Source organism: Eulemur rufifrons, chromosome 28 (genome assembly GCF_041146395.1).
Source record: "Eulemur rufifrons isolate Redbay chromosome 28, OSU_ERuf_1, whole genome shotgun sequence".
Taxonomy (NCBI): Eukaryota; Metazoa; Chordata; class Mammalia; order Primates; family Lemuridae; genus Eulemur; species Eulemur rufifrons.
This window is the reverse complement of record NC_091010.1, coordinates 44,937,946-44,958,947: the sequence shown is the minus strand read 5'-3', so window position 1 is coordinate 44,958,947 and position 21,002 is coordinate 44,937,946. Positions and strand designations below refer to the sequence as shown.

The window sequence follows — 21,002 nt, the reverse complement described above, 5'->3', positions numbered from 1 at the left end:
TTCACCCATGCCTTGTTTTCATTATACTATTATTAAAAACTATCCAGGTAGTGTTAGCAAAGTGCATTGTAGATTAGTTGTATTTAATATTTAGAGGTGTCTGTCTTTTTTCCTGGAACTTAGGGTGCAATGGACAACTTTTAAGTTGTGATTGCTTTTTTGTGGTGGAAATGTTTGTATGAGTCAGGTGAATTTCAGCTTTGCCTGACTGAGATGTGATAGCTTGTCCTTTCTGGCTTATGTCTACTCATTGGTTATATAATACTATATATAATAATTATTAGAACGAGCCATTAGAGTTAACTGATAATGAATACAAACAATGATGTATCTGCTATAAGATGGAATAATACAGTTCTTTTTTTCCCCTTTTTTCATTTTTCTTTCTTTCTTTTTTTTTTTTTTTTGAGACAGAGTCTCACTCTGTTGCCCTGGCTAGAGTGCCGTGGTGTCAGCCTAGCTCACACAGTAACCTCAAACTCCTGGGCTCAAGCAATCCTTCTGCCTCAGCCTCCCATGTAGCTGGGACTACAGGCATGCACCACCATGCCTGGCTAAGTTTTTGTATATATTTTTAGTTGTCCAGCTAATTTCTTTCTATTTTTAGTAGATACAAGGTCTCACTCTTGCTCAGGCTGGTCTCGAACTTGTGAGCTCAAACAATCCATCTGCCTCAGCCTCCCAGAGTGCTAGGATTACAGGCGTGGGCCACCGTGCCTGGCCTCATTTTTCTTTTTCTTTTTCTTTTTTTTTCCTGGTCAAGTGAAGCAGTGGGAGTGGAGAAGGAACAAATACAGTTCTTAAATGTAATAATATAATAGAAGTAAAAAGTGGTAGCATTGGGGAACAAAGAGCAGGGTAGTAGTTAGGCATTGGAAAACAAAGAACAGGGTAGAAAATATTTCTGAGAGTCAGAGGAGCTTTGAAAGTAGTATAGCCAATGTAATGTAGGAGTGGAAAACCAGCTAAGATCAGGGGCACTATAGAGAAGAACCTGTCTGAGCAAAAGTTGGATTTAGATGATGGATGAGTCAGAAGCATCCAGAATTGAAGGATTTTTAAAATAAAACCTATTTGTGGACCTGAGCAAAGCTGAATTAATATCTGCGTTATGTACCTGTAAGTGCCATCCATTCTGTGAAGGCTTTTTGGTTATGAGGAACAGAATTCAAGGGCAGCTGGCTCAATTAAAGGGAGATGATTTTTAAGGATCCTTTGCCTCTGTGTGGACCAGGAACCAAAGAACCCAATGAATAGCACATAAGAAACACATACAAAAATGATCCCCTCAAAGACTCTTTCATTTTTTTCAGTGATGCCATCTGCAGTTTTGTTATCTGCAATGATTCTTCCCTTCGAGGTCAGCCCATTATCTTCAATCCTGACTTTTTTGTGGAGAAACTCCGACATGAGAAACCTGATGTGTTCACCGAATTGGTGGTCAGCAATATCACAAGGCTTATTGATTTACCTGGAACTGAGTTGGCTCAGCTGATGGGGGAAGTGGACCTTAAGTTGCCTGGTGGGACTGGCCCAGCATCAGGATTCTTCCGATCTCTAATGTCTCTCAAACGAAAGGGTAGGAGATGTGTCTGTGAAGGGTGGGCAGGTCTCCGCTGTTCCCTGGGCCTGTCCTTAACGTCACATTCCTTGAAGAGTTACTATTAACTGAAAGCATTTTTTGCCATTTTTCTTACTTTCATAAGTAGTAAAGCCTTAAGTAATAGTAATAAAAATGATAAAAACTGTCCAGATACAGAAATAATTAAACTAAAGCAAATATATTCAGTCCCTGAGAGATGATGTGATTAATTTAGGTTATTAGGAGTATCTTGATTTTCATGTCCTATTAATACACTAAAATAATATTTAAAAAACAAAGTTGGCTGGGCAAGGTGGCTCACACTTGTAATCCTAGCACTTTGGGAAACTGAGACAGGAGGATTGTTTGAGCCCAGGAGCTCAAGATCAGTCTGGGCAATAGCAAGACCCGTCTCTACAAAAAATGAAAAAATTAGCTGGGTGTTGTGGTGCGCACCTGTAGTCCTAGCTACTCAGGAGGCCGAGGCAGGGGGATTGCTTGAGCCCAGGAGTTGGAGGCTGCAGTGAGCTATGATGACGCCGCTGCATTCTAGCCAGGGCATCAGAGGGAGACCCTGTCTAAAAAAACAAACAAAGAAACCCCCCCCACCCCCGCCAAAGTTACATAGCTGGAGAGTACAGTAAAGAAAGTTTGAATTTTTTTTATTGCAGGAGTTCTGAAGTGTTTTCATTCCATGGAATGATTTGATAAGTTAGATACCTATGAATCACCCCCCCAAAAAATCTTCCCATAAAATAAAGAAATTGTAGCATTGCTTTTGATAAGATATTGTCATAAAAAGTTATTATTTTACTTTATTAAATATAAGGAAGTCATTAATGTAGAAAAAATGTTTAAACATTATAACAGATCAGATCGTGTACCAACTCCAGTGGATAATCTATCATGCTTTGCCAATCTTGGCTCTTAAGTTCTGTTTTCTGTTTGTTTTTAAATTAAATACCATCATGCTAGATATTGTTACTTAAGTAAGAAGATGGTCTTTGTCTTCAAGAATCTACGGTCTAATATTGAACTTGGAGGGAGTTGATTGATAGTCCTGATTGCATTTTCTGGTGCATTTCCAATACTAAGGTTTTTGTTTACTGACCTTGTAAAAACATTTGCTAAATTATAAAATAGGATGCTTGTTTTTAAGTATGATGATTTTGTACTATTTGTATGAAATGTAGCCCTATCCTATCATATGGTTTTTCAGAAAAAGAAGTGGTATTTGGATCCCCACTGACGGAGGAAGGCATTGCCCAGATATACCAACTGATCGAGTATCTGCACAAGAGTAAGAGTATTAGAAATTTTATTATTCTTTGTTTAATGAAGAATTGTCAGTTTTCTATTGAGAGTTAACTGCCTTGAGTTAGTAGGTGCCAATTAACCATCAATAAAGGAACTAATCTGGATAATTCAGGTGGCATGTTTTAAAATATATTTCCTTTTAAGTTTCATCTTATGTATTGGTTTGCTTTATACTCTCAAAGATATATATATATATAAGTTAGATAGTGTCTATGAATCACATTTACCTCTTAATTTAGAGAGACATTTCTTCTGGAAAAATACGTTGTCCCTAAAGAATTGGTACATTTATTCAAGGGAGTATAATACTATTCATCTCAAGAATTCTATGATTAAAACACACTCTTGATCATTTCATTTTTTACTAGTCATAGCAGTTATGTTATTGCTCTGAGTGCTTGGCGTAGCTGAGGATATGTGAAATATATGGCCGTATGTGATGCCTTGATAAATTAAAAATATTTTCTTGATAAATTCAACTCAAACACTTATGGCTTATCTCGTGTGGAACATTGTGCTAGGAGCTGGAGCAGAGGTTGCAATCTGGCAGCCTAAGGGCTTGAGTCATCTGCATTTATGTTTTGTTTGGCCGGCAAAGGATTACATTAAAAATAAAATAAGTTATCAGTGTTTTAAAATGGGGAAAGTACAGGTTTTCACCTTCTTTGGATGATAGGAAGATTCAGTATCCTTGGGCTCAGTTGCCACTTGGATACGATCAGCTGGGACACGTGTGGCTCCCCAGTTCCCAGTTTGTTATGATTCTCATTCATTTTTTTTACTATTACCTGCCTGGCCCTGTAGGCATTTGAACTTGGACTCCTGAATAAGGAGTTGTACAAAGATGAATATGTACCTAAGCTGAAAACATGAATACTCACACTTCTTCCAGATCAAACCAAAACTAGATGTCCTGCCTTTTTCCATTTTTTAATTTTTTTAAGACTAATCAAGTGCAGTAGTGAAAAAGGGGAAAGAGCAGAACAAGGAGTTCGATCTATAACTGACTGTGAGCAATCAATTGAGATAACTCACTACCTTCGGACCAATCTGTCGCATCTTTTTTAATCCCTTTAGATGAGCTTAGAACCTAGTTGGGAGGGAAGAATAGTTTAGTTTGGATGACCCTAAGTTTCTGGAAATCTCTTAGACTGAAAGGTGATTTGACACATTAGAGTTCTACTACTTCCTGAAGCAGTACACAGACTCTAGATTCATTCTGGGCTGCAAAAATAGTTTACAGGTGCAAAAAACCTCCACGGATGAACTCAGCCTCTCTAAACCATTGATTAGGTTAAATTTAGAGTCTCCATGGGTACCTCGGGAGGTTGAATGACTCCTGGGAGGACCATCTTTTTAGGTGGGAGATCTCCAGGTGCTCAGGGATGTTCAGGTATGTCTCCTAAGGGGGCCAGTACATTCTAACTTACTCTGGGAAAAAAGGCAAAAACCTACCTAAAGGGCTTTGTAAAGGGTCTTTTAAGTGTAAAGTAGCTTTTGGATTACATATTTTATGGACTACATATTTTAATCATAATTTTTCTTTTTGCTTCCTTTTTGCTCATCCTCCATTTTCTTCCATGCTGAGCAGATTTGCGAGTAGAGGGTTTGTTTAGAGTACCAGGGAATAGTGTCCGACAGCAGATTTTAAGGGATGCTCTCAATAATGGAGCTGACATTGACTTGGAATCAGGGGAGTTTCACTCAAATGATGTTGCCACTTTGCTGAAGATGTTTCTAGGAGAGTTGCCGGAGCCTCTGCTGACACACAAACATTTCAATGCACACCTCAAAATTGCTGGTGAGTATAGGAAGAAAGACAGAGATGTAAATACATTTCTTTCAGTTTAGTAAAATCATTTAGAATTTTCTGTTGTTTGTAACCCACAACAATACTTCTAATATTGGTTAAGATTTCATGATATTGCTGGGCTTCTCTGGTTGCTCAAAAGTTAAGCTGGCCAGTTAAGTTTGACTTAATCTAATGGCTTTCTTGATAAATAAGATTTTTTTTGGTTTTGTTTTGTGTCTCTCTTTTCTCTTTACATCTGTATCTTGATTCTCCCTCACCAGGCCTCAATCCTTCTCTCTTATAAAATGGGGATGATGATGATGATAATAATAATATCTCTTAGAGTTGTGGATGAAGAAGACATGAGATAATTACGTAAAATGCTTAGCACAGAGCCCAGGCCACAGTAAACTCAATACAAGAGTGCTCTTATTATTGTATTATTTTTATTTCTCTGTTAGTATCTATGTTTTTCTCTTTGTCTTACGTGACTCTCAAGTCTCCTCCCACTCTGGGTTCCTTTTACAAACAGCACCCTGCCTCTGACTTCCCTTTTAGGGATGAGGAAAGGATATATCAGCTTAGGGCTTTCTCAAGTCTCTTCCCTCTCCATCTCTATTCCAAGTTCCACCTTGGGACACAGAACACTCACCTGGGGACAAGGCCTGGTTCCAGTCCCATAAATAGCCTCATAAACTCCTGAACCCCAAACCTGTCATCCCTGGGAGGCCAGTGACTCCAGATCCAGGAGTCCCCATTCCTAGCTAGACACTGCAGTATCCAGCACCTCCTCCCTCAGACCCAAAGGTTGGGGCCTCTAGTCCCTCCTTCCTTGGGTCCCCAGCTTCCTCCTCCCTCAGGATAAGGTGTCTGGACTCTCAAGTCCCCATCCTTCCTCAACACCCAAGATCAGGCCAGCGAACAGCCCTGGCATGTGCCATCAGAAACCCCAATCATTGCCATTCTGTGACTGAGCATGCCTGAAGCTGCCACCTGCTTCAAGATTCTTATTAAGATAAGGAGCTGATAATAAGATATGGTCTGGGTTTTATTTATTTTTGTATTTCTGATGGATCCTAGCATAGTGCATTGAACATTTTAGTTGCTCAATAATTGTGTGCTTTTCATTGATTGATTCAGATATCTCAGATAGTTACAGGTTTGGTATGTTTGCCTTGGTTTGGGGCTTTTATTAAATATTTCTGTGCCTCAGTTGAGGTCATCTGTACTCTTGGAACATTTTTTAAAAATAGTATTATTGGTTTTCTGAATAGGTAATACATTCACATGGTTCAAATTTCAAAAGGTTCAAAGAATATACTGTGAAAAGCTTCTCTCCTACCTCTGTTCCCCAGCACACAGTTATTCTTCCCAGAGACAGCCAGTGCTAGTGATTTCTAATGTGCCCTTCCTGAGATATTTTGTACACTTACAAACAAATACTGACATATATTCCTTTTCTTCTGTTGTTATGTAATGGTAGGATATTATACTCATGGTTCTGTGGTTTGCTTTTTTCAATTAATGCATCTTGAAGAATGTTCCATTTTCAGCTCATAAATGGTTTCCTCATTCTCCTTTATGCCTGTGTGGCAGGAATTCATTCTTTTTTGGGGGGGGAGTGGGGAGGGCAGAGACTCACTCTGTTGCCCGGAATCCGTGACATCAGCCTAGCTCACAGCAACCTCAAACTCCTGGGCTCAAGTGATCCTTCTGCCTCAGCCTCTCAAGTAGCTGGGACTACAGGCATGTGCCACCATGCCTGGCTAATTTTTGTATATATATTTTTAGCTGTCCATAAAATTTCTTTCTATTTTTAGTAGAGATGGGGTCTCGCTCTTGCTCAGGCTGGTCTCCAACTCCTGAGCTCAAACAATCCACCCGCCTCGGCCTCCCAGAGTACTAGGATTACAGGCATGAGCCACCACGCCCGGCCTCTTAAATTATACAGCTGTTATGCTGCTATAGGCTCTAAGTGCAAACAGCATCAAAATCCATACTGCATTTACTTACTTTTCTGCCCTTGAGTATTTCTTTTCCTCTTTATCCTAATTTTAAGGAAGATAAAAAAAGGTTTTTTCTTTTTTTTTTTTTTTTTGAGACAGAGTCTCACTCTGTTGCCCAGGCTAGAGTGAGTGCCGTGGCGTTAGCCTAGCTCACAACAACCTCAAACTCCTGAGCTCAAGCGATCCTCCTGTCTCAGCCTCCTGAGTAGCTGGGACTACAGGCATGCACCACCATGCCCGGCTAATTTTTTCTATATATATTTTTAGCTGTCCATATAATTTCTTTCTATTTTTAGTAGAGATGGGGTCTCGCTCTTGCTCAGGCTGGTCTCGAACTCCTGAGCTCAAATGATCCGCCCACCTCGGCCTCCCAGAGTGCTAGGATTACAGATGTGAGCCACCGCGCCTGGCCAAAAAAAGGTTTTTTCTTTTGAATAATTTTTACTGCTTCAAAAAAACTAATTTTGAATTTTTGAACTCTAATAAGATTAGATTTTTTTTAGCACTTTGAATAGCAATCTAGTTGATACAAATATTACTAGAATGTTATGTAATTTTATAGTTATTTTGAGGAGAAATAAAGTTGTTAGATCTCTGAAAAAGTTTCAGAAAATATTCATAATTCTTTTTATAAGTGTTAACATGAAGAATGTTTGTTTTGTTTGCTTTCTCGTTGAGTTCATTCATTTGAAATCCTCCCCTCCACCACCCTGTAATTCACTGTTCTTTGAGAACATATTGAGGTGTGGCACAATTGTAGCATTTGATAGGCCTTGCTGATAACTGGAAGGGATTTTTGTTTTCAGTTTCATATTAACAAGGAACATTTTCTAGAAATATTACCTGCCTTCTGTAAACATGGAATTAACTGAGGTTAAATAACGTACTGTAATCATTTTTAGGTCTATGTGAATTATAACCAAATGATTATCAGTGTCTTTTGAAATTCTGGTTATCCAGGGGACTGCTTTTTTTGAACACCTGTATAGCCCGTTAGGGGAGAAACAAGGATTCTGATTTCATGAGGAGCTGCTTGGAAGCATCCTGTTATAAGGAAATAATTCACTCTCATTTTTATTTTATCCACAAAATATCTGAGTGGGGAAAAGTAGAGAGGGTGGCATTATCAAAGGCGTGTGTAGACATATTTTTATTAATATTTCTCTTGGGTATATACCTAGGAATAGAATTGCTGGGTCAAATGGTAATTTTAACTTTTTGAGGAGCTGCCAAAATGTTTTCCAAAGTGGTGATACCATTTTACATTCCTACCAGCAATGTAGGAGGGTTTAATTTTCTCTACATCCTTTTTTTTTTTTTTTTTTTTTAGGCAAGCACAAAAATGAGATTTATTGAGGAGAGAAAGATAGGATTATAGGGCAAGAGCAGGATATAAGTTTACAGAGCATGATACATATGCCATGGATGATGACCGGAGCCATTGTTGCAGCAGGGCAGGCAAAAGGAAGGGCAAAGAGAGAGATTGGCTAGGGTCTGTATACTATTTTATAGTGTCTGGATAGGGACCTCCCTTGTAATTTCTCTGCATCCTTGTCAACATTTGTTATTGTCAGTCTTTTTGAAGTTATAGCCATCCTCATGGTTGTGAAGTGATATCTCACTGTGGTTTTCATTTATGTTTTCTTGATAGCTAATGACACTGAGCATACAAATGCTTTTTGGCCACTTCTTTGAAGGAATGTCTATTCAAATTCTTTCCACATTTTTAATTGGGTTTTTGTCTTTTTATTGTTGAATTTTATTGGCATTATGTTATTACATTTTGCCATAATCTCTGAATTTTGTTTATGCCTGATTCTTTTTTCCTCCTTTCTTTGGTGAGAGTTGAGGGGAGGATAATAGTAATAGCATTGATTTTTCTTGCTGATATTTTTTTCCTCCTTTGTAAATTCTCTTTTGTCCTCAAGATTTGACGCGGTTTGATGACAAAGGAAACAAGACCAATATACCAGATAAGGAGCGGCAAATCGAGGCTCTCCAGTTGCTCTTCCTCATTCTCCCTCCTCCCAATCGTAACTTGCTGAAGTTATTGCTTGACCTCCTGTACCAGACAGCAAAGAAACAAGATAAGAATAAGATGTCTGCCTATAACCTTGCCCTTATGTTTGCACCCCATGTCCTGTGGCCAAAAAATGTGAGTGTTGAGGGGAAGAGTAAAGATTGCTTGGTTTTCTTGGGCTGGGCCTCATCCCGTGGCTGTCCCTTCGTGAGGTTATCAAGGGTCCAAGGTCTAGTCTTCAGTTTTATGAGATTAGGAACTTACTTTATTAGTTCATTCAAAAGTAATCAAACCTGAGGGGGCCAATTCCAATTAACCTCACTTACAAATCAGTCCCTGATAAACCTGCATGGCAACTTATTAGTGGAAACTCTTAGTGGGAAATTGTAGCCACTAAATAAACTAGAATACCCATTTTGAATGGTCAGAAATCTTTCTTAACAGGAAAGCTTTCTTGGGAAATCAAATTAATTTCTGAAGGTTGAATGGTATAAATTTAGAATAGAGTTGTATGATCTTATGGGATAATGTCACCAAGCTTATGGCTGAGATGTCACTTATAGCAATCTTGTCCCAATTTTTCTGTTTCCTGTAGATATAGCCTCCTTGGATAAAGCTGAATGTGCATCTTATTACTGAGACCATGGCCTCCTCAGTGACTTACATGAGAAATAAATTATCTAAAGTCTTTTAAATAAATTTTTGACCTGGAGGCACATAGCTCATATTCCTGCCCCTTTATAATATAGGTTTTACTATTTATTATATGATGGAATTGGGAGTCAGTGTACTTGGGTTGGAAGCTACAAACCAGTTATGTTACCTATGTCTTTTACCTTTTCTATGTTAGGCTCCTTCTCTGTAAACTGGGCAAAATACAGAAAGTCCTCACTTAATGTCATGGACAGGTTAGTAGAAACTGCAACTTTAAGTGAAACAACCTATCATGAAACAAATTTTTTTCCTGATCAATGTTATAACAAAATGACATTGAATGAAATGATGTTATTCGAGGACCTGCTGTTATTTGAAGACCTGCCCTAGGTCATTTCACTTAAAGTCATGGTTTCCAAGAACCTATCAGTGGCTTTTTGAGGACTTACTGTAGTAGCTTTACCAGTTACCTCACAGGTCATTGGGAAGATAAATAGAAATAGATTATAGTGACTTATGAAAGATTTTTGAGGTTTTAAAAAATGAGAAAAGGAAGGTAAAAAAAGAGCTTGTGTGGAACATTTTACCTAACAAATAACTAGTGCAAAGATAATACAAAGTTCTGGGCCAGGAAGAGCTTCTAGGGCTGTGCAGGGGAGCAGAGAACACATTAACACTTGTATATATTAAGGAGATTAAGCCTCAAAATGAAGGAATTTTAGTACTAGCTAACCAAGACAATGGAAAAGGAGCAAGTAAACTAGTTATAAAAAGAAGTATTTAAGGGATCCTGGTAAAAGCAAACAGATAAAGTAACAAAGTACTTGTTGAGAATAAGAGCTTTGGGATAGTAGAGATGCTGAAGTACTTAAAAAACAGGAGATACGAAAGAAGGAAATCAATGACAATTTGACTGTTTTTAAAAAACAGATGTCACCTTTGGTATCAGTAGTGACAGTCCTTTTTTGTCTTTGGAGAAATTCCAGTTTCTTTGAAAGGGCAGTGTCCTTGATGGCAGGTACAGATTCTGTTCTTTCTACCCATTTTGAATCCTAGACTAGATTTTCTTTAGCAACTTTGCTTGAATGTCTAATTCTCAAGCAGAATTAGGAAATGAAGATTGATTCTCAAGGATTTCCTGGTCACTTTAGGAACACATGGTTTTTCTAGATGATGTCATGTCCCACTGAACCAAAAAGCCTTCCCAGAATGAAACATTGTATTAGAGACACCTTTGTTATGGGTAGAAATTATCATAAATTTAAAAGAATAAACGTATTGGTAAGTCCTGCTTCTCAGCTCTTAATGTCCTTTGTCTGGTTTCTTTTCCTCTGAATAGGTCACTGCAAATGACCTTCAGGAGAATATCACAAAATTAAACAATGGGATGGCTTTTATGATTAAACACTCCCAGAAACTTTTTAAGGTAGGTAAGGGATGGCATTTGGTTGGTAACAGGACAAAGAAAATGCAGTAGGGTGGGGTCCTAAGCAGGGCTATGACGATGACTGTGTAAGAAAGGTCCTGACTAGGTCTGTAAGCCAGAATGGACAGTGGCAAAACCCAGGGGAACAGCCAAGGTGGAGAGGAATAGGAATGGGAATAACAGGTCCTCTGGGTAGTTGGCTCCACCCTCTGAGTCATCCTTCCTTTTTCACGAAAAGCTGCAGATGTTGGCAGCTGAGTAGTTTCATCCTGCCTGCTTCCTGCCAGTAGAATTTTGAGGGTCTGACCATCTTCTTTCATTTTGTACTCTTTGGCCATTTCAGTTCAGTCAGTGTTTCTGCCAACATAATTTTCTTAAGGACTTTGTGGGTCTTCTCTGGATTTCAGTGGGATTCATTGCATTAGACAAAAGCCACATATACAGATCTTTTGAAGATAAATCTTTTTCTGCCTTGGTCTCCTGCTGAAAAGGCTGAAGGACAATGTCTTTAAGCTTCCTAAAGGCCCTCTGGTTTAATTGAGAGGATCTGTGAGGCACACTGTTACTCTCTTGAAAGGGCCCTTTGTGAATACTCTGACCTTTTGATGTTTCTAAGATTTTAGCAAAACATTGTATGGTCACTTTCTTGACCTTTTCTTTAGAGCATACTATCTTGATAGTGAATCTCTTAATTTTAGCTTTTTTTTTTTTTTTAAGTAGAGATGGGGTCTCACTAGGTTGCCCAGGCTGGTCTCAAACTCCTGACCTGAAGTGATCCTCCCACCTTGGCCTCCCAAAGTGCTGGCATTATAGGTGTGAGCACCTGGCCAATTTTAGCATCTTTTGGTAGCTGAAGAGGCTGAGAATTTCCAAGGTCATCTTGTTCTGGTTCCTTTTTTCTTATAAAATACTTGTAAAATTTATCATCTTAACTATTTTTGAGTATACAGTTTTGTGGCATTAAGTACATTCACACTGTTGTGCAATTATCACCACCACCCATCTCCAGAACTCTTTTCATCTTGCAAAATTGAAACCTTGTACCCATTAAACAGTAACTCCCATACCCCTTCCCTCTCCCCCTAGCCCTTGCCAGCCACGATTCTACCTTCTGTCTCTATGAATTGGACTACTTTGGATACCTCATATAAGTGGAATCACACTCTACTGCCCTTTTGTGACTGGCTTATTTCACGTAGCATAATGTCCTTAAGGTTCATCCACACTGTAGCATGTGACAGATTTCCTTCCTTTTTAAAGGCTGCATAACATTCTGTTGTGTGGATATGCCACATTTTACTTATCCATTCATCTACCGATGGACACTTGGTTTTATTCTGTGTTTTAGCTATCATGACTAATACCACTGTGAACGTGGGTATATAAATATCTCTTCAAAGCCCTGCTGTCAGTTCTTTTGGGTAGGCTGGGCACGGTGGCTCAGGCCTGTAATCCTAGCATTCTGGGAGGCTGAGGCGGGAGGATCACTTGAGGTTAGGAGTTCGAGACCAGCCTGAGCAAGAGCGAGACCCTGTCTCTAATAAAAATGGAAAGAAATTAGCCAGACAACTAAAAATGTATAGAAAAAATTAGCTGGGCATGGTGGTGCATACCTGTAGTTCCAGCTACTCGGGAAGCTGAGGCAGAAGGATCACTTGAGCCCAGGAGTTTGAGGTTGCTGTGAGCTAGGCTGACACCATGGCACTCTAGCCTGGGTAACAGAGGGAGACTCTGTTTCAAAAAAAAAGTTCTTTTGGGTAAATACCCAGAACTGGCATTGTTGGATAATATAATGTTAATAAAATTTTTTGAGGAACTGCCATATTGTTTTCCACAGTGGCTGTACCACTTTATATTTCCACCAACTGTGCATGAGCGTTCTGATTTCTCCACATCCTTGGTTTCATGGTTTGGCAAAGTATTGGCCTCTACCACCATAGGGGCCAGAGCTTCTGCCTTCAAAATTTCCTCCCTTCATGGGTCCAGTATTTGAAAACTGGTTGTTGTAATTGCCAAAACCATTGTAGCTTCCATCACCTCCAAAATTGCTTCCATCATTACCAAATCCATTGTAGCCATCCCCACTGCCACCATATCCACCACCACCACCACAGCTGCCACCAAAGCCACCAAGACCACTGAGGTATCCTCCATAGCCAAAGTTGTCATTCCCACCAACACCACCTCCATGACAACCACCAAAGCTTCTAGAACCAGTTGGGCCTCTTTGGCTGGATGAAGCACTAGCCGTCTCTTGCTTCCACAGGGCTTTCCTTCACAGTTGTGGCCATTCACAATTTGGTATTTCTGAATGACAGTCTTATCCACAGAATCATGGTCATCAAAGGTTACAAAAGTCAAGCCCCTCTTCTTGCCACTGCCTTGGTCAGTAATGATTTCAGTCACTTCAATTTTCCCATACTGTTCAAAATAGTCTCTTAGGTTATGTTCTTCAGTATCTTCTTTAATGCCACCAACAAAGATCTTTTTCACAGTTAAGTGGGTACCTCGTCTTTGAGAATCTTTTCTGGAGACAGCTCTCTTTGGTTCTACAACTCTTCCATCTACCTTGTGTGGCCGTGCATTCATTGCTGCATCCACCTCCTCCACAGTGGCATATGTGACAAACCCAAAGCCTCTGGAGTGCTTGGTTTTGGATCTCTCATTACCACATAGTCCCTGAGCATTCCTCATTCCTCAGAATGGCTCCTCAGACTCCCATCCGTTGTTTCAAAGCTCAACCCTCTGATGAATAGTTTCCACAGCTGTTTGGGCTCTTTGGGAGACTCTGAGACGTGATGGCAATGGGAAAAGAGACTTCTAATGATGCTTCCTCGGCAGCGTCCATGGGCAGCAAAAGCTCCTTGGTTACATTTATTCCTAGGTTATTATTATTATTATTTTTTTTGATGGCTTTTGTAAATGAGATTGCTTTCTTGTTTTCTTTTTCAGCTATTTCATATTTGTGTATAGAAACACTACTGATTTTTTTTTTCCCTGAGACAGAATCTTGCTCTGTCGCCCTGGGTAGAGTGCAATGGTATCATTATAGTTCACTGCAACCTCAAACTCCTGGGCTCAAGGGATTCTCCTGCCTTAGCCTCCTCAGTACCTAGGATCACAGGCACGCGCCACCACGTTGGGCTAATTTTTCTATTTTTAGTAGAGATGGGGTCTCACTCTTGCTCAGGCTGGACTTGAACCGAGCTCATGCAATCTCTCGCCTTGGCCTCCCAGAGTGTGAGCCACCGTGCCTGGCCAGCTACTGATTTTTTGTATGTTGATTTTGTATCCTGCAACTTTGCTGAATTTTAAAATCAGATCTAAGAGTTTTTTGGTGGAGTCTTTAGGTTTTTCTAAATATAGGATCCTGTCATTTGCCAAGAGGGATAATTTGACTTCTCTTCCAATTTGGATGCCTTTTATTTTTTTCTCTTGCCTCATTGCTCTGGCGAGGACTTACAGTACTATGTTGAATAGAATTGCTGCAAATGGCCATCCTTGTCTTGTTCTAGTTCTTAAAAGAAAGGCTTTCAATTTTTCCCCCTGTTCAATATGATGTTAGCTATAGGTTTGTCATATGTGGCCTTTATTATGGTGAGATATGTTCCTTCTGTGCCTAGTTTTTTTGAGAGTTTTTATCATGAAGGGATGTTGAATTTTATGAAATGTTTTTTCTGCATCTATTGAGATGATCTATAATTTTTGTCCTTTATTTTGTTGATGTGTTGTATTACGTTTATTGATTTGCATATGTTGAACCATTCTTGCATCCCTGGGATAAATCCCATTTGATCATGGTATATTATTATCCTTTTTTTTTTTTTTTTTTTTTTTTTTTGAGAGAAAGGGTCTTGTTATGTTGCCCAGGCTAAACTCAAACAATTCCTAGGCTCAAGCAACTTACCTCAACCTCCCAAGTAGCTGACTACAGCTGTGTGCCATTGAGCTCAACTCTTGTGTTATCTTTTTATGTGCTGTGGGACTTTGGTTTGCTAAGCATACGATTTTTTTTTTCTTTCTTTATTAAGTCAAGAACTTTCACCTTTTCACTTAAAGGAAGCACTTTACAGCTTCTCTTTGGCATGTCTGAAACTGCCAGCATCACTACTTTTATGCTTTGGAACCATTATTAAGTAAAATAAGGGTTACTTGAATACAAGTACTGCTATATCTTGGCAGTCTGGCTACTAAGTGACTAAGGAGGGTAGCATATATAGCATGGTTATGCTGGACAAAGGAATGATTCATGTCCCAGGCAGGTTGGAGAGAAATGACATGAGATGTCATCATGCTGCTCAGAACAGTGCAGCAACAGTGCATTTAAAACTTATGAACTGTTTATTTCTGGAATTTTGCATTTAATATTTCAGACCAGGCTTGACTTTGGGTAACTAAGTAACTAAGACCATGGAAAGCAAAATCATGGATGAGGGAGGACTGCTATGCAAGTCTTTTACCTTTTTGGTTAAGGGTTGAGTTAATTCTTAAATGCTTTATTCTTTTTGATGCTATTGTAAATGGAATTGTTTTCTTAATTTCCCTTTTGGATTGTTCATTGTTAGTGTATAGAAATGCAACTTATTTTGTGTGTTGACTTTGTATCTGGTACTTTGCTGAATTTATTCTAACAATTTTTTTGTGAAATCTTTAGGGTGTTCTAGATGTAAGATCATATCATCTGTGAACAGATAATTTTACTTCTTGCTTTCCAATTTGGATGTCTTTTCTTTTGCTTGTCTAATTGCTTTGGCTAGTTCTGGTTCCTCTTTGTTTAACAGCTTTTTGCTTAATTTATCTCTCCTCTTACATCATAGCAGTTTGATTCTTAAAGACCAGGAAGAGAGTCTCTCCAGTGTGTGCTAGCAATTTGAAGCCATATATACATCTCTATATTAAATAACCTACTCTCTGTATGCCATCTCATTACCTTTGCTATATAATGTAACCTAATCATTGGAGTGACTTTTCATTCACCAGTATTTAGTTGGTTAGAAGCAAATCACAAGCCCCAACCACACTCATGGAGAAGGGATTATACCCAGGGTATGAACCTAGGGGCCACTCCTAGGATTTATTGACCACAGGCTGGTAAGTGACCCAGTGTCACATTAGAAATGAAAGATCAGAATCTTTTGCTTAATAAGCTGGAAACAAAGGGTGAACGATGCATTATCCCTACCGTGTTTAGGTGCCAAGGCCAGTTCCTGGTCAATAAGAGGTCAAGATCTAGATAAGTGAACAGGACAACAGGAGAAAGAGTGGTTTTTAATGATAAGCAAAAATATTGCAAATCAGTTCTTTATATGCTTCCTATTTAGGGAGAATTAGTTCCAAAGCATGGATTTATGGAAGGTAAGCAGAGAGGAGTATGGAGGGTACGGCAGTATCTGATAGTAGTTGTGAGTCAGAATGGGGGATTTTTAGGAGCAGTTCCTAATAGAAATCTCCTTCCATTGAGTTCTCTTGTTACCATTGATTTGGGGTTAACTTTTCATAGCCACAACTCACAAGTTAAAAGAGAGGTGGGATTTCCAACCTTTCCACCTTCGGATCTCTACCTGTGGAGCCCTTTTTTCCTTGCTGATTGTCCAGTGTACACAATTCAAGTACACAATGAGGTTGTACTTCACTGTGAAGGACTTTTGTTTAAAGTGACTTAAAACAACACACATTTATTATCTTACAGTTCTGTAGGTGAGAAGTTTGACATGGGTCTCACTGAGCTAAAGTGAGGTGTTAGCAAGGCTGCATTCCTTTCTGATGTTCTTCAAAGACAGTCTGTTCACTTGTCTTTTCCAGCTTCTGGAGGGAGCCCACATTCCTTGGCTCACATTCTCCTTTCTCTGTCTTTGAGGCTAACAATTTTGCCTCTCTCTGAACATCCTCCTTTAGTCACTATTCTTCCTGACCACAGCTGGAAAAGGTTTTCTGCTTTTAAACCCCTTTGTGATCATATTGGACCCACCTGGATAACCTAGGGTAATCTCCCCATTTCAGGGTCCTTAATCACACAGCAACGTCCCTGTTACCACATCTGAGAGATATGGAGGGAAAAAACCCAAAGCGTTTGTTTTACTCTCTACTCTCACTCAGTGTAATACTGTGACACAGATGTGTGGGGGTATCCCCCCCACACCAAACAGTTCTGCAGTGAACACCCGGTGTTCAATTCTGACACTGTCTGCCTGGAGACAGTCTCAGATCCCGCAGGTTGAGGGCTCAGTCCCGTCAGACTGCCCCCACTTCAGATGCTAGTTGCAAGTAGGTTGATACCTTTACTTCTGACTGACTGCTGTAAATTGGGGGTGCCCATGACCCCCTCCTTGGGTTAGTTTGCTAAAGTGGCCCACAAAACTCGGAAACACTGTATTTACACTTACCCATTTATTATAAAGGATATTACAAAGGTTACAAATGAGCAGACAGATGGAAGAGATGCTTAGGGCAAGGTATGTGGGAAGGGGCACGGAACTTCTATTTCCTCTCTTGGGTACCACCCTCTAGGACCATGTGTTCAGCTATCCAGAAGTTCTCCAAACCCAGTCCTTTTGCATTTTTATGGAAGCCTCATCATGTAGGCATGACTGATTAAATCACTGGCTATTGGTGATCAACTCAATCTCTCCACTTTCAGTTGGAGGTGCAGCTGAAAGCTCATCATACCTTGATCTTTCTAAGGGTCTTCAGCTACTAGTCATCTCATTAACATATAAAAGTCACTCTTACCATTCTGGAGATTTCAAGGGTAGGAGCTATCTGCTAGGAAATAGGGTGAGGGAGTTGCAGACCGAATATATATTTCACAGTATCATACCATGTAAGGGAACATATCACTGTGAAGGATGCTGAGAGTACAGATGGTATTAGATGGCACAGATCTTAGAAATAAAACACAAGTATAATCTCCTATATGTCATTCAGCTTGGTACAAGTTCTAATACTAGACTCTTTCAAGTTTCACTGTTTACTCTTCTGTTCTCTTCTGTAGACCCTCTTTCAGCTCCTCACCTTTGGGGTTTTGACTCTTGTTTGCTACTTTGCCTTTATTTCCATGCTAGTTTGGGCATTATTTGAGCTTCTGATGATCTCTAAAGGAGAGGAAGAAAGTTTAACGGGGATTTATTTTGGTCCTAGATCTTTTCTCTTTAGATTTGGGTGGGAACTGTTGTCCTAGTGGCCACCTGCTTCAGCACCTTGGCTGATTTGGTTCTTCCCTGAGTCTTTCCCCTGGATGAGAAATGGTCTCGTATTCTAAATGCTCTATCACTTATTCTGGGTTCCTATTTTACCTCACCCTAGATCTGCCCTTTCTGTGCTTTTTTGTGTTGTCTTCTTGTTCTCAGGCTTCTTTGAGTGGACTTTTTATCTCCTTCATCCTCAGATTCTGTGTTGTCTTCGTTCTGTGTTTTTTTACTTTTTTCTGTTTTACCATCTTTCCTAAAATTCCTCTTAACTATTTCTAGCTCTGGGTCCTCCACTATTATCAGTCCATCTGACTCACATGTTTTATCTCTCCCCAACAGAAGCCACCACGTGTGTTCCTAGGGGTTTATAATGTATGCACAGTGAAGGCCATACCCACTTTACCTGAGCAGTCCTTTGTTGTTTCTCCATGAATTGTAAAGTGCATAAGATCTCAGATTATCATGTAAACCTATCTGTCACTGGTTCCCTTTTTAGATAACCCTTCAGCTCCTAGTATCTTTGGTGTGAGGGCAGAGGTTTTTTTCCCGTCATCTTGTCTTTTTTTTTAAATGACAGTTGCAGAATAGGTGGTATGGGTTCTTTCATTCTTGTTTGCAGAAAATTTTTCTTTTTTTCTGCTCCATATGATCTGCAGAAAATTTCTTTTGGTTTAAAACTCTGCTTTGTGGTTTTCCAAGTTAAAAATTAAACTACAGATATCATGTCTTTGTCATGACATCTTTTATAAACTTGTATTATGAAAAATTTCAAATATGGAGAAAAGTTAAAAGAGTAAAAGAGCAAATATTCATATAACTTTCCCTCAGCTTCAACAAATGTTACTGTTTTGCACATTTGCTTTGTCTCTCTCTGTATATGTTTATACTTTTATTGTTTTTGGCTGAACCCCTGAAAGTGATTGCAGACATTGTGATACTTCATTCCTAAATACTCAAGCATGTATCTTCTAATAAGAATATTCGCTTAATGGTCACAGTACTATTATCACATCTAAGAAAATTAATAATAATCTCATATCATCAAATGTTCAGTACGTATTCACATTTCTTTAGCTGTCCTAAGAATGTATTTCATAGATGCTTTTTTTTCAACATAAGCCAATAAAGGCCTATGTACTGCTTTTGATTATTATGTCACTTTTAATTTGGAACAGTCATTATTCTTTTTCTTCGTGTCATTGATTTGTTGAAGCATTCAAGTCAATTGTATTGTAGAATGTCCCACATTCTAAATTTGTCTTATTGTTTTCGTAAGGTCAATTAACTTGTTTCTTTCTCCCCTTCCATGTGGTTCCTATAAACTACGAGTTAGGTCTAGAGTCTTAATTAGATTCAGGTTAAGCATTTTTGGCAAAGATACTTCATAGGTGATGTGTGTTTGTGTCATATTGCATCACATTAGGAGGCACAGAATATTAGATTTTCTCACTCTTAGTGATGCTGATTTTGCTAACTGATAGTTCTGATAGAAATCTGCTAGATCTCTCAATTAATAAAGGTATAGTTTTCCCTTTGCAATTAGTAAATAACCTGTAGGGTGATTATAAGTTATGTAATGGTTTTAGCATCTATTGATAATACTGCTGGAATCTGTGATTACATTGGGCATTACAAAATTGTGATTTTCTAATTCTGTCATTTAATCTTTATTAGCTGACTTTCTTCTTTGAAGAATAGCTTTCCTTTTTTTTGTCTCATTTTCTCTCTTTTTAAATGATTATCACTCTAGACTCATGGATTTTTATTTATTCACTGTGTGAGTCAATTTCAGTTATTAATTTTGATATTCAGATTGTCCCAAATTTGGCCAGTGATAGCCCTTGTAAACTGGCTCTTATATCTCTTTATCAGGACTCCATTGTCTTTGAGTGTTTCCTTTCTGGTATAAAATGTCCCAGCTCACTTTGTACTTACTCTGCCCTGGATCTGGAATCAATTATTTTTTCCAAGGAGCCTTGGTTTCTTTGAATAACACTAGTTGTACTCTTTTTTTTTTTTTTTTTTTTGAGACAGAGTCTCGCTCTGTTGCCTGGGCTAGAGTGCCGTGGCATCAGCCTAGCTCACAGCAACCTCAAACTCCCGGGCTCAAGCAATCCTTTTGCCTCAGCCTCCCGAGTAGCTAGGACTTCAGGCATGCACCGCCATGCCTGGCTAATTTTTTTCTCTATATATTTTTAGCTGTCCAGATCATTTCTTTTCTATTTTTAGTAGAGACGGGGGTCTCGCTCTTGCTCAGGCTGGTCTCGAACTCCTGACCTTAAGCAATTCTCCCGCCTCAGCCTCCCATAGTGCTAGGATTACAGGCGTGAGCCACCTCTCCCAGCTGCCCAGCTAATTTTTTAAAAAAAATTTTTGTAGAAACAAGGTCTCACTCTTGCTCAGGTTGGTCTCAAACTTGGCCTCAAGTGATCCTCCTGCCTCGGACTCCTAAAGTGGTAGGATTATTGGCACGAGCCACTGAGCCCAGCCTATCAATGTCATGTTTGATTTTTAAAACAGCAGTAGCTACATTGGTATCTTCTCACTGTTTTCCCATCACATTTGCTGAGATATCTATTTGGTGGCAAGAGAAAGGAAGCTATGGAAGAGGGCATTTTGAAGATCTTTGGCTTTTCCTAAGTAATCTGCCAGTAAAATAATTATGAGAACCACTGTCCTTGTGGTCTGAAAGAATTTTAGATCCTACTAACCACTAGGTCTTGGTTTTCTTTTATGTCCTGTGCAGGCTCCTGCTTATATTCGGGAATGTGCCAGATTGCACTATTTGGGATCCAGAGCTCAAGCATCAAAGGTGAGAATAGGAAACTGCTCTTAACTCAAACAAGGAAAGTGTTAAGATTAGTGGAGTTTTAAAACGAAAGTACGAACTCAAAGTAAAGCCATGGAAAATAAGAAGTTTTTAGTGTTATAGCTCAAAATTACTTAGTCATTTTGTCATAAGAAAAAAGACTGAGAAGAAAGTTATTTGTTGAAATAAAAATGCCCCCACATACAGTA

General features: G+C 39.1%; 1 protein-coding gene and 1 pseudogene across 1 annotated transcript in view; one reads left to right on the top strand and one right to left on the bottom strand.

Moving 5' to 3' along the window:
- Positions 1–21,002, top strand: part of ARHGAP19 (Rho GTPase activating protein 19) — a 50,636-nt gene that overhangs the window by 18,478 nt on the left and 11,156 nt on the right. The window contains exons 2-7 of the mRNA XM_069460174.1: positions 1,314–1,579; positions 2,802–2,882; positions 4,491–4,700; positions 8,626–8,852; positions 10,711–10,797; positions 20,731–20,796. Of these exons, the coding sequence (XP_069316275.1) occupies positions 1,314–1,579; positions 2,802–2,882; positions 4,491–4,700; positions 8,626–8,852; positions 10,711–10,797; positions 20,731–20,796 (937 nt within the window). The remainder of the gene's footprint in view (positions 1–1,313; positions 1,580–2,801; positions 2,883–4,490; positions 4,701–8,625; positions 8,853–10,710; positions 10,798–20,730; positions 20,797–21,002) is intronic.
- On the bottom strand, positions 10,900–17,113 carry LOC138376540 (heterogeneous nuclear ribonucleoprotein A1-like; annotated as a pseudogene).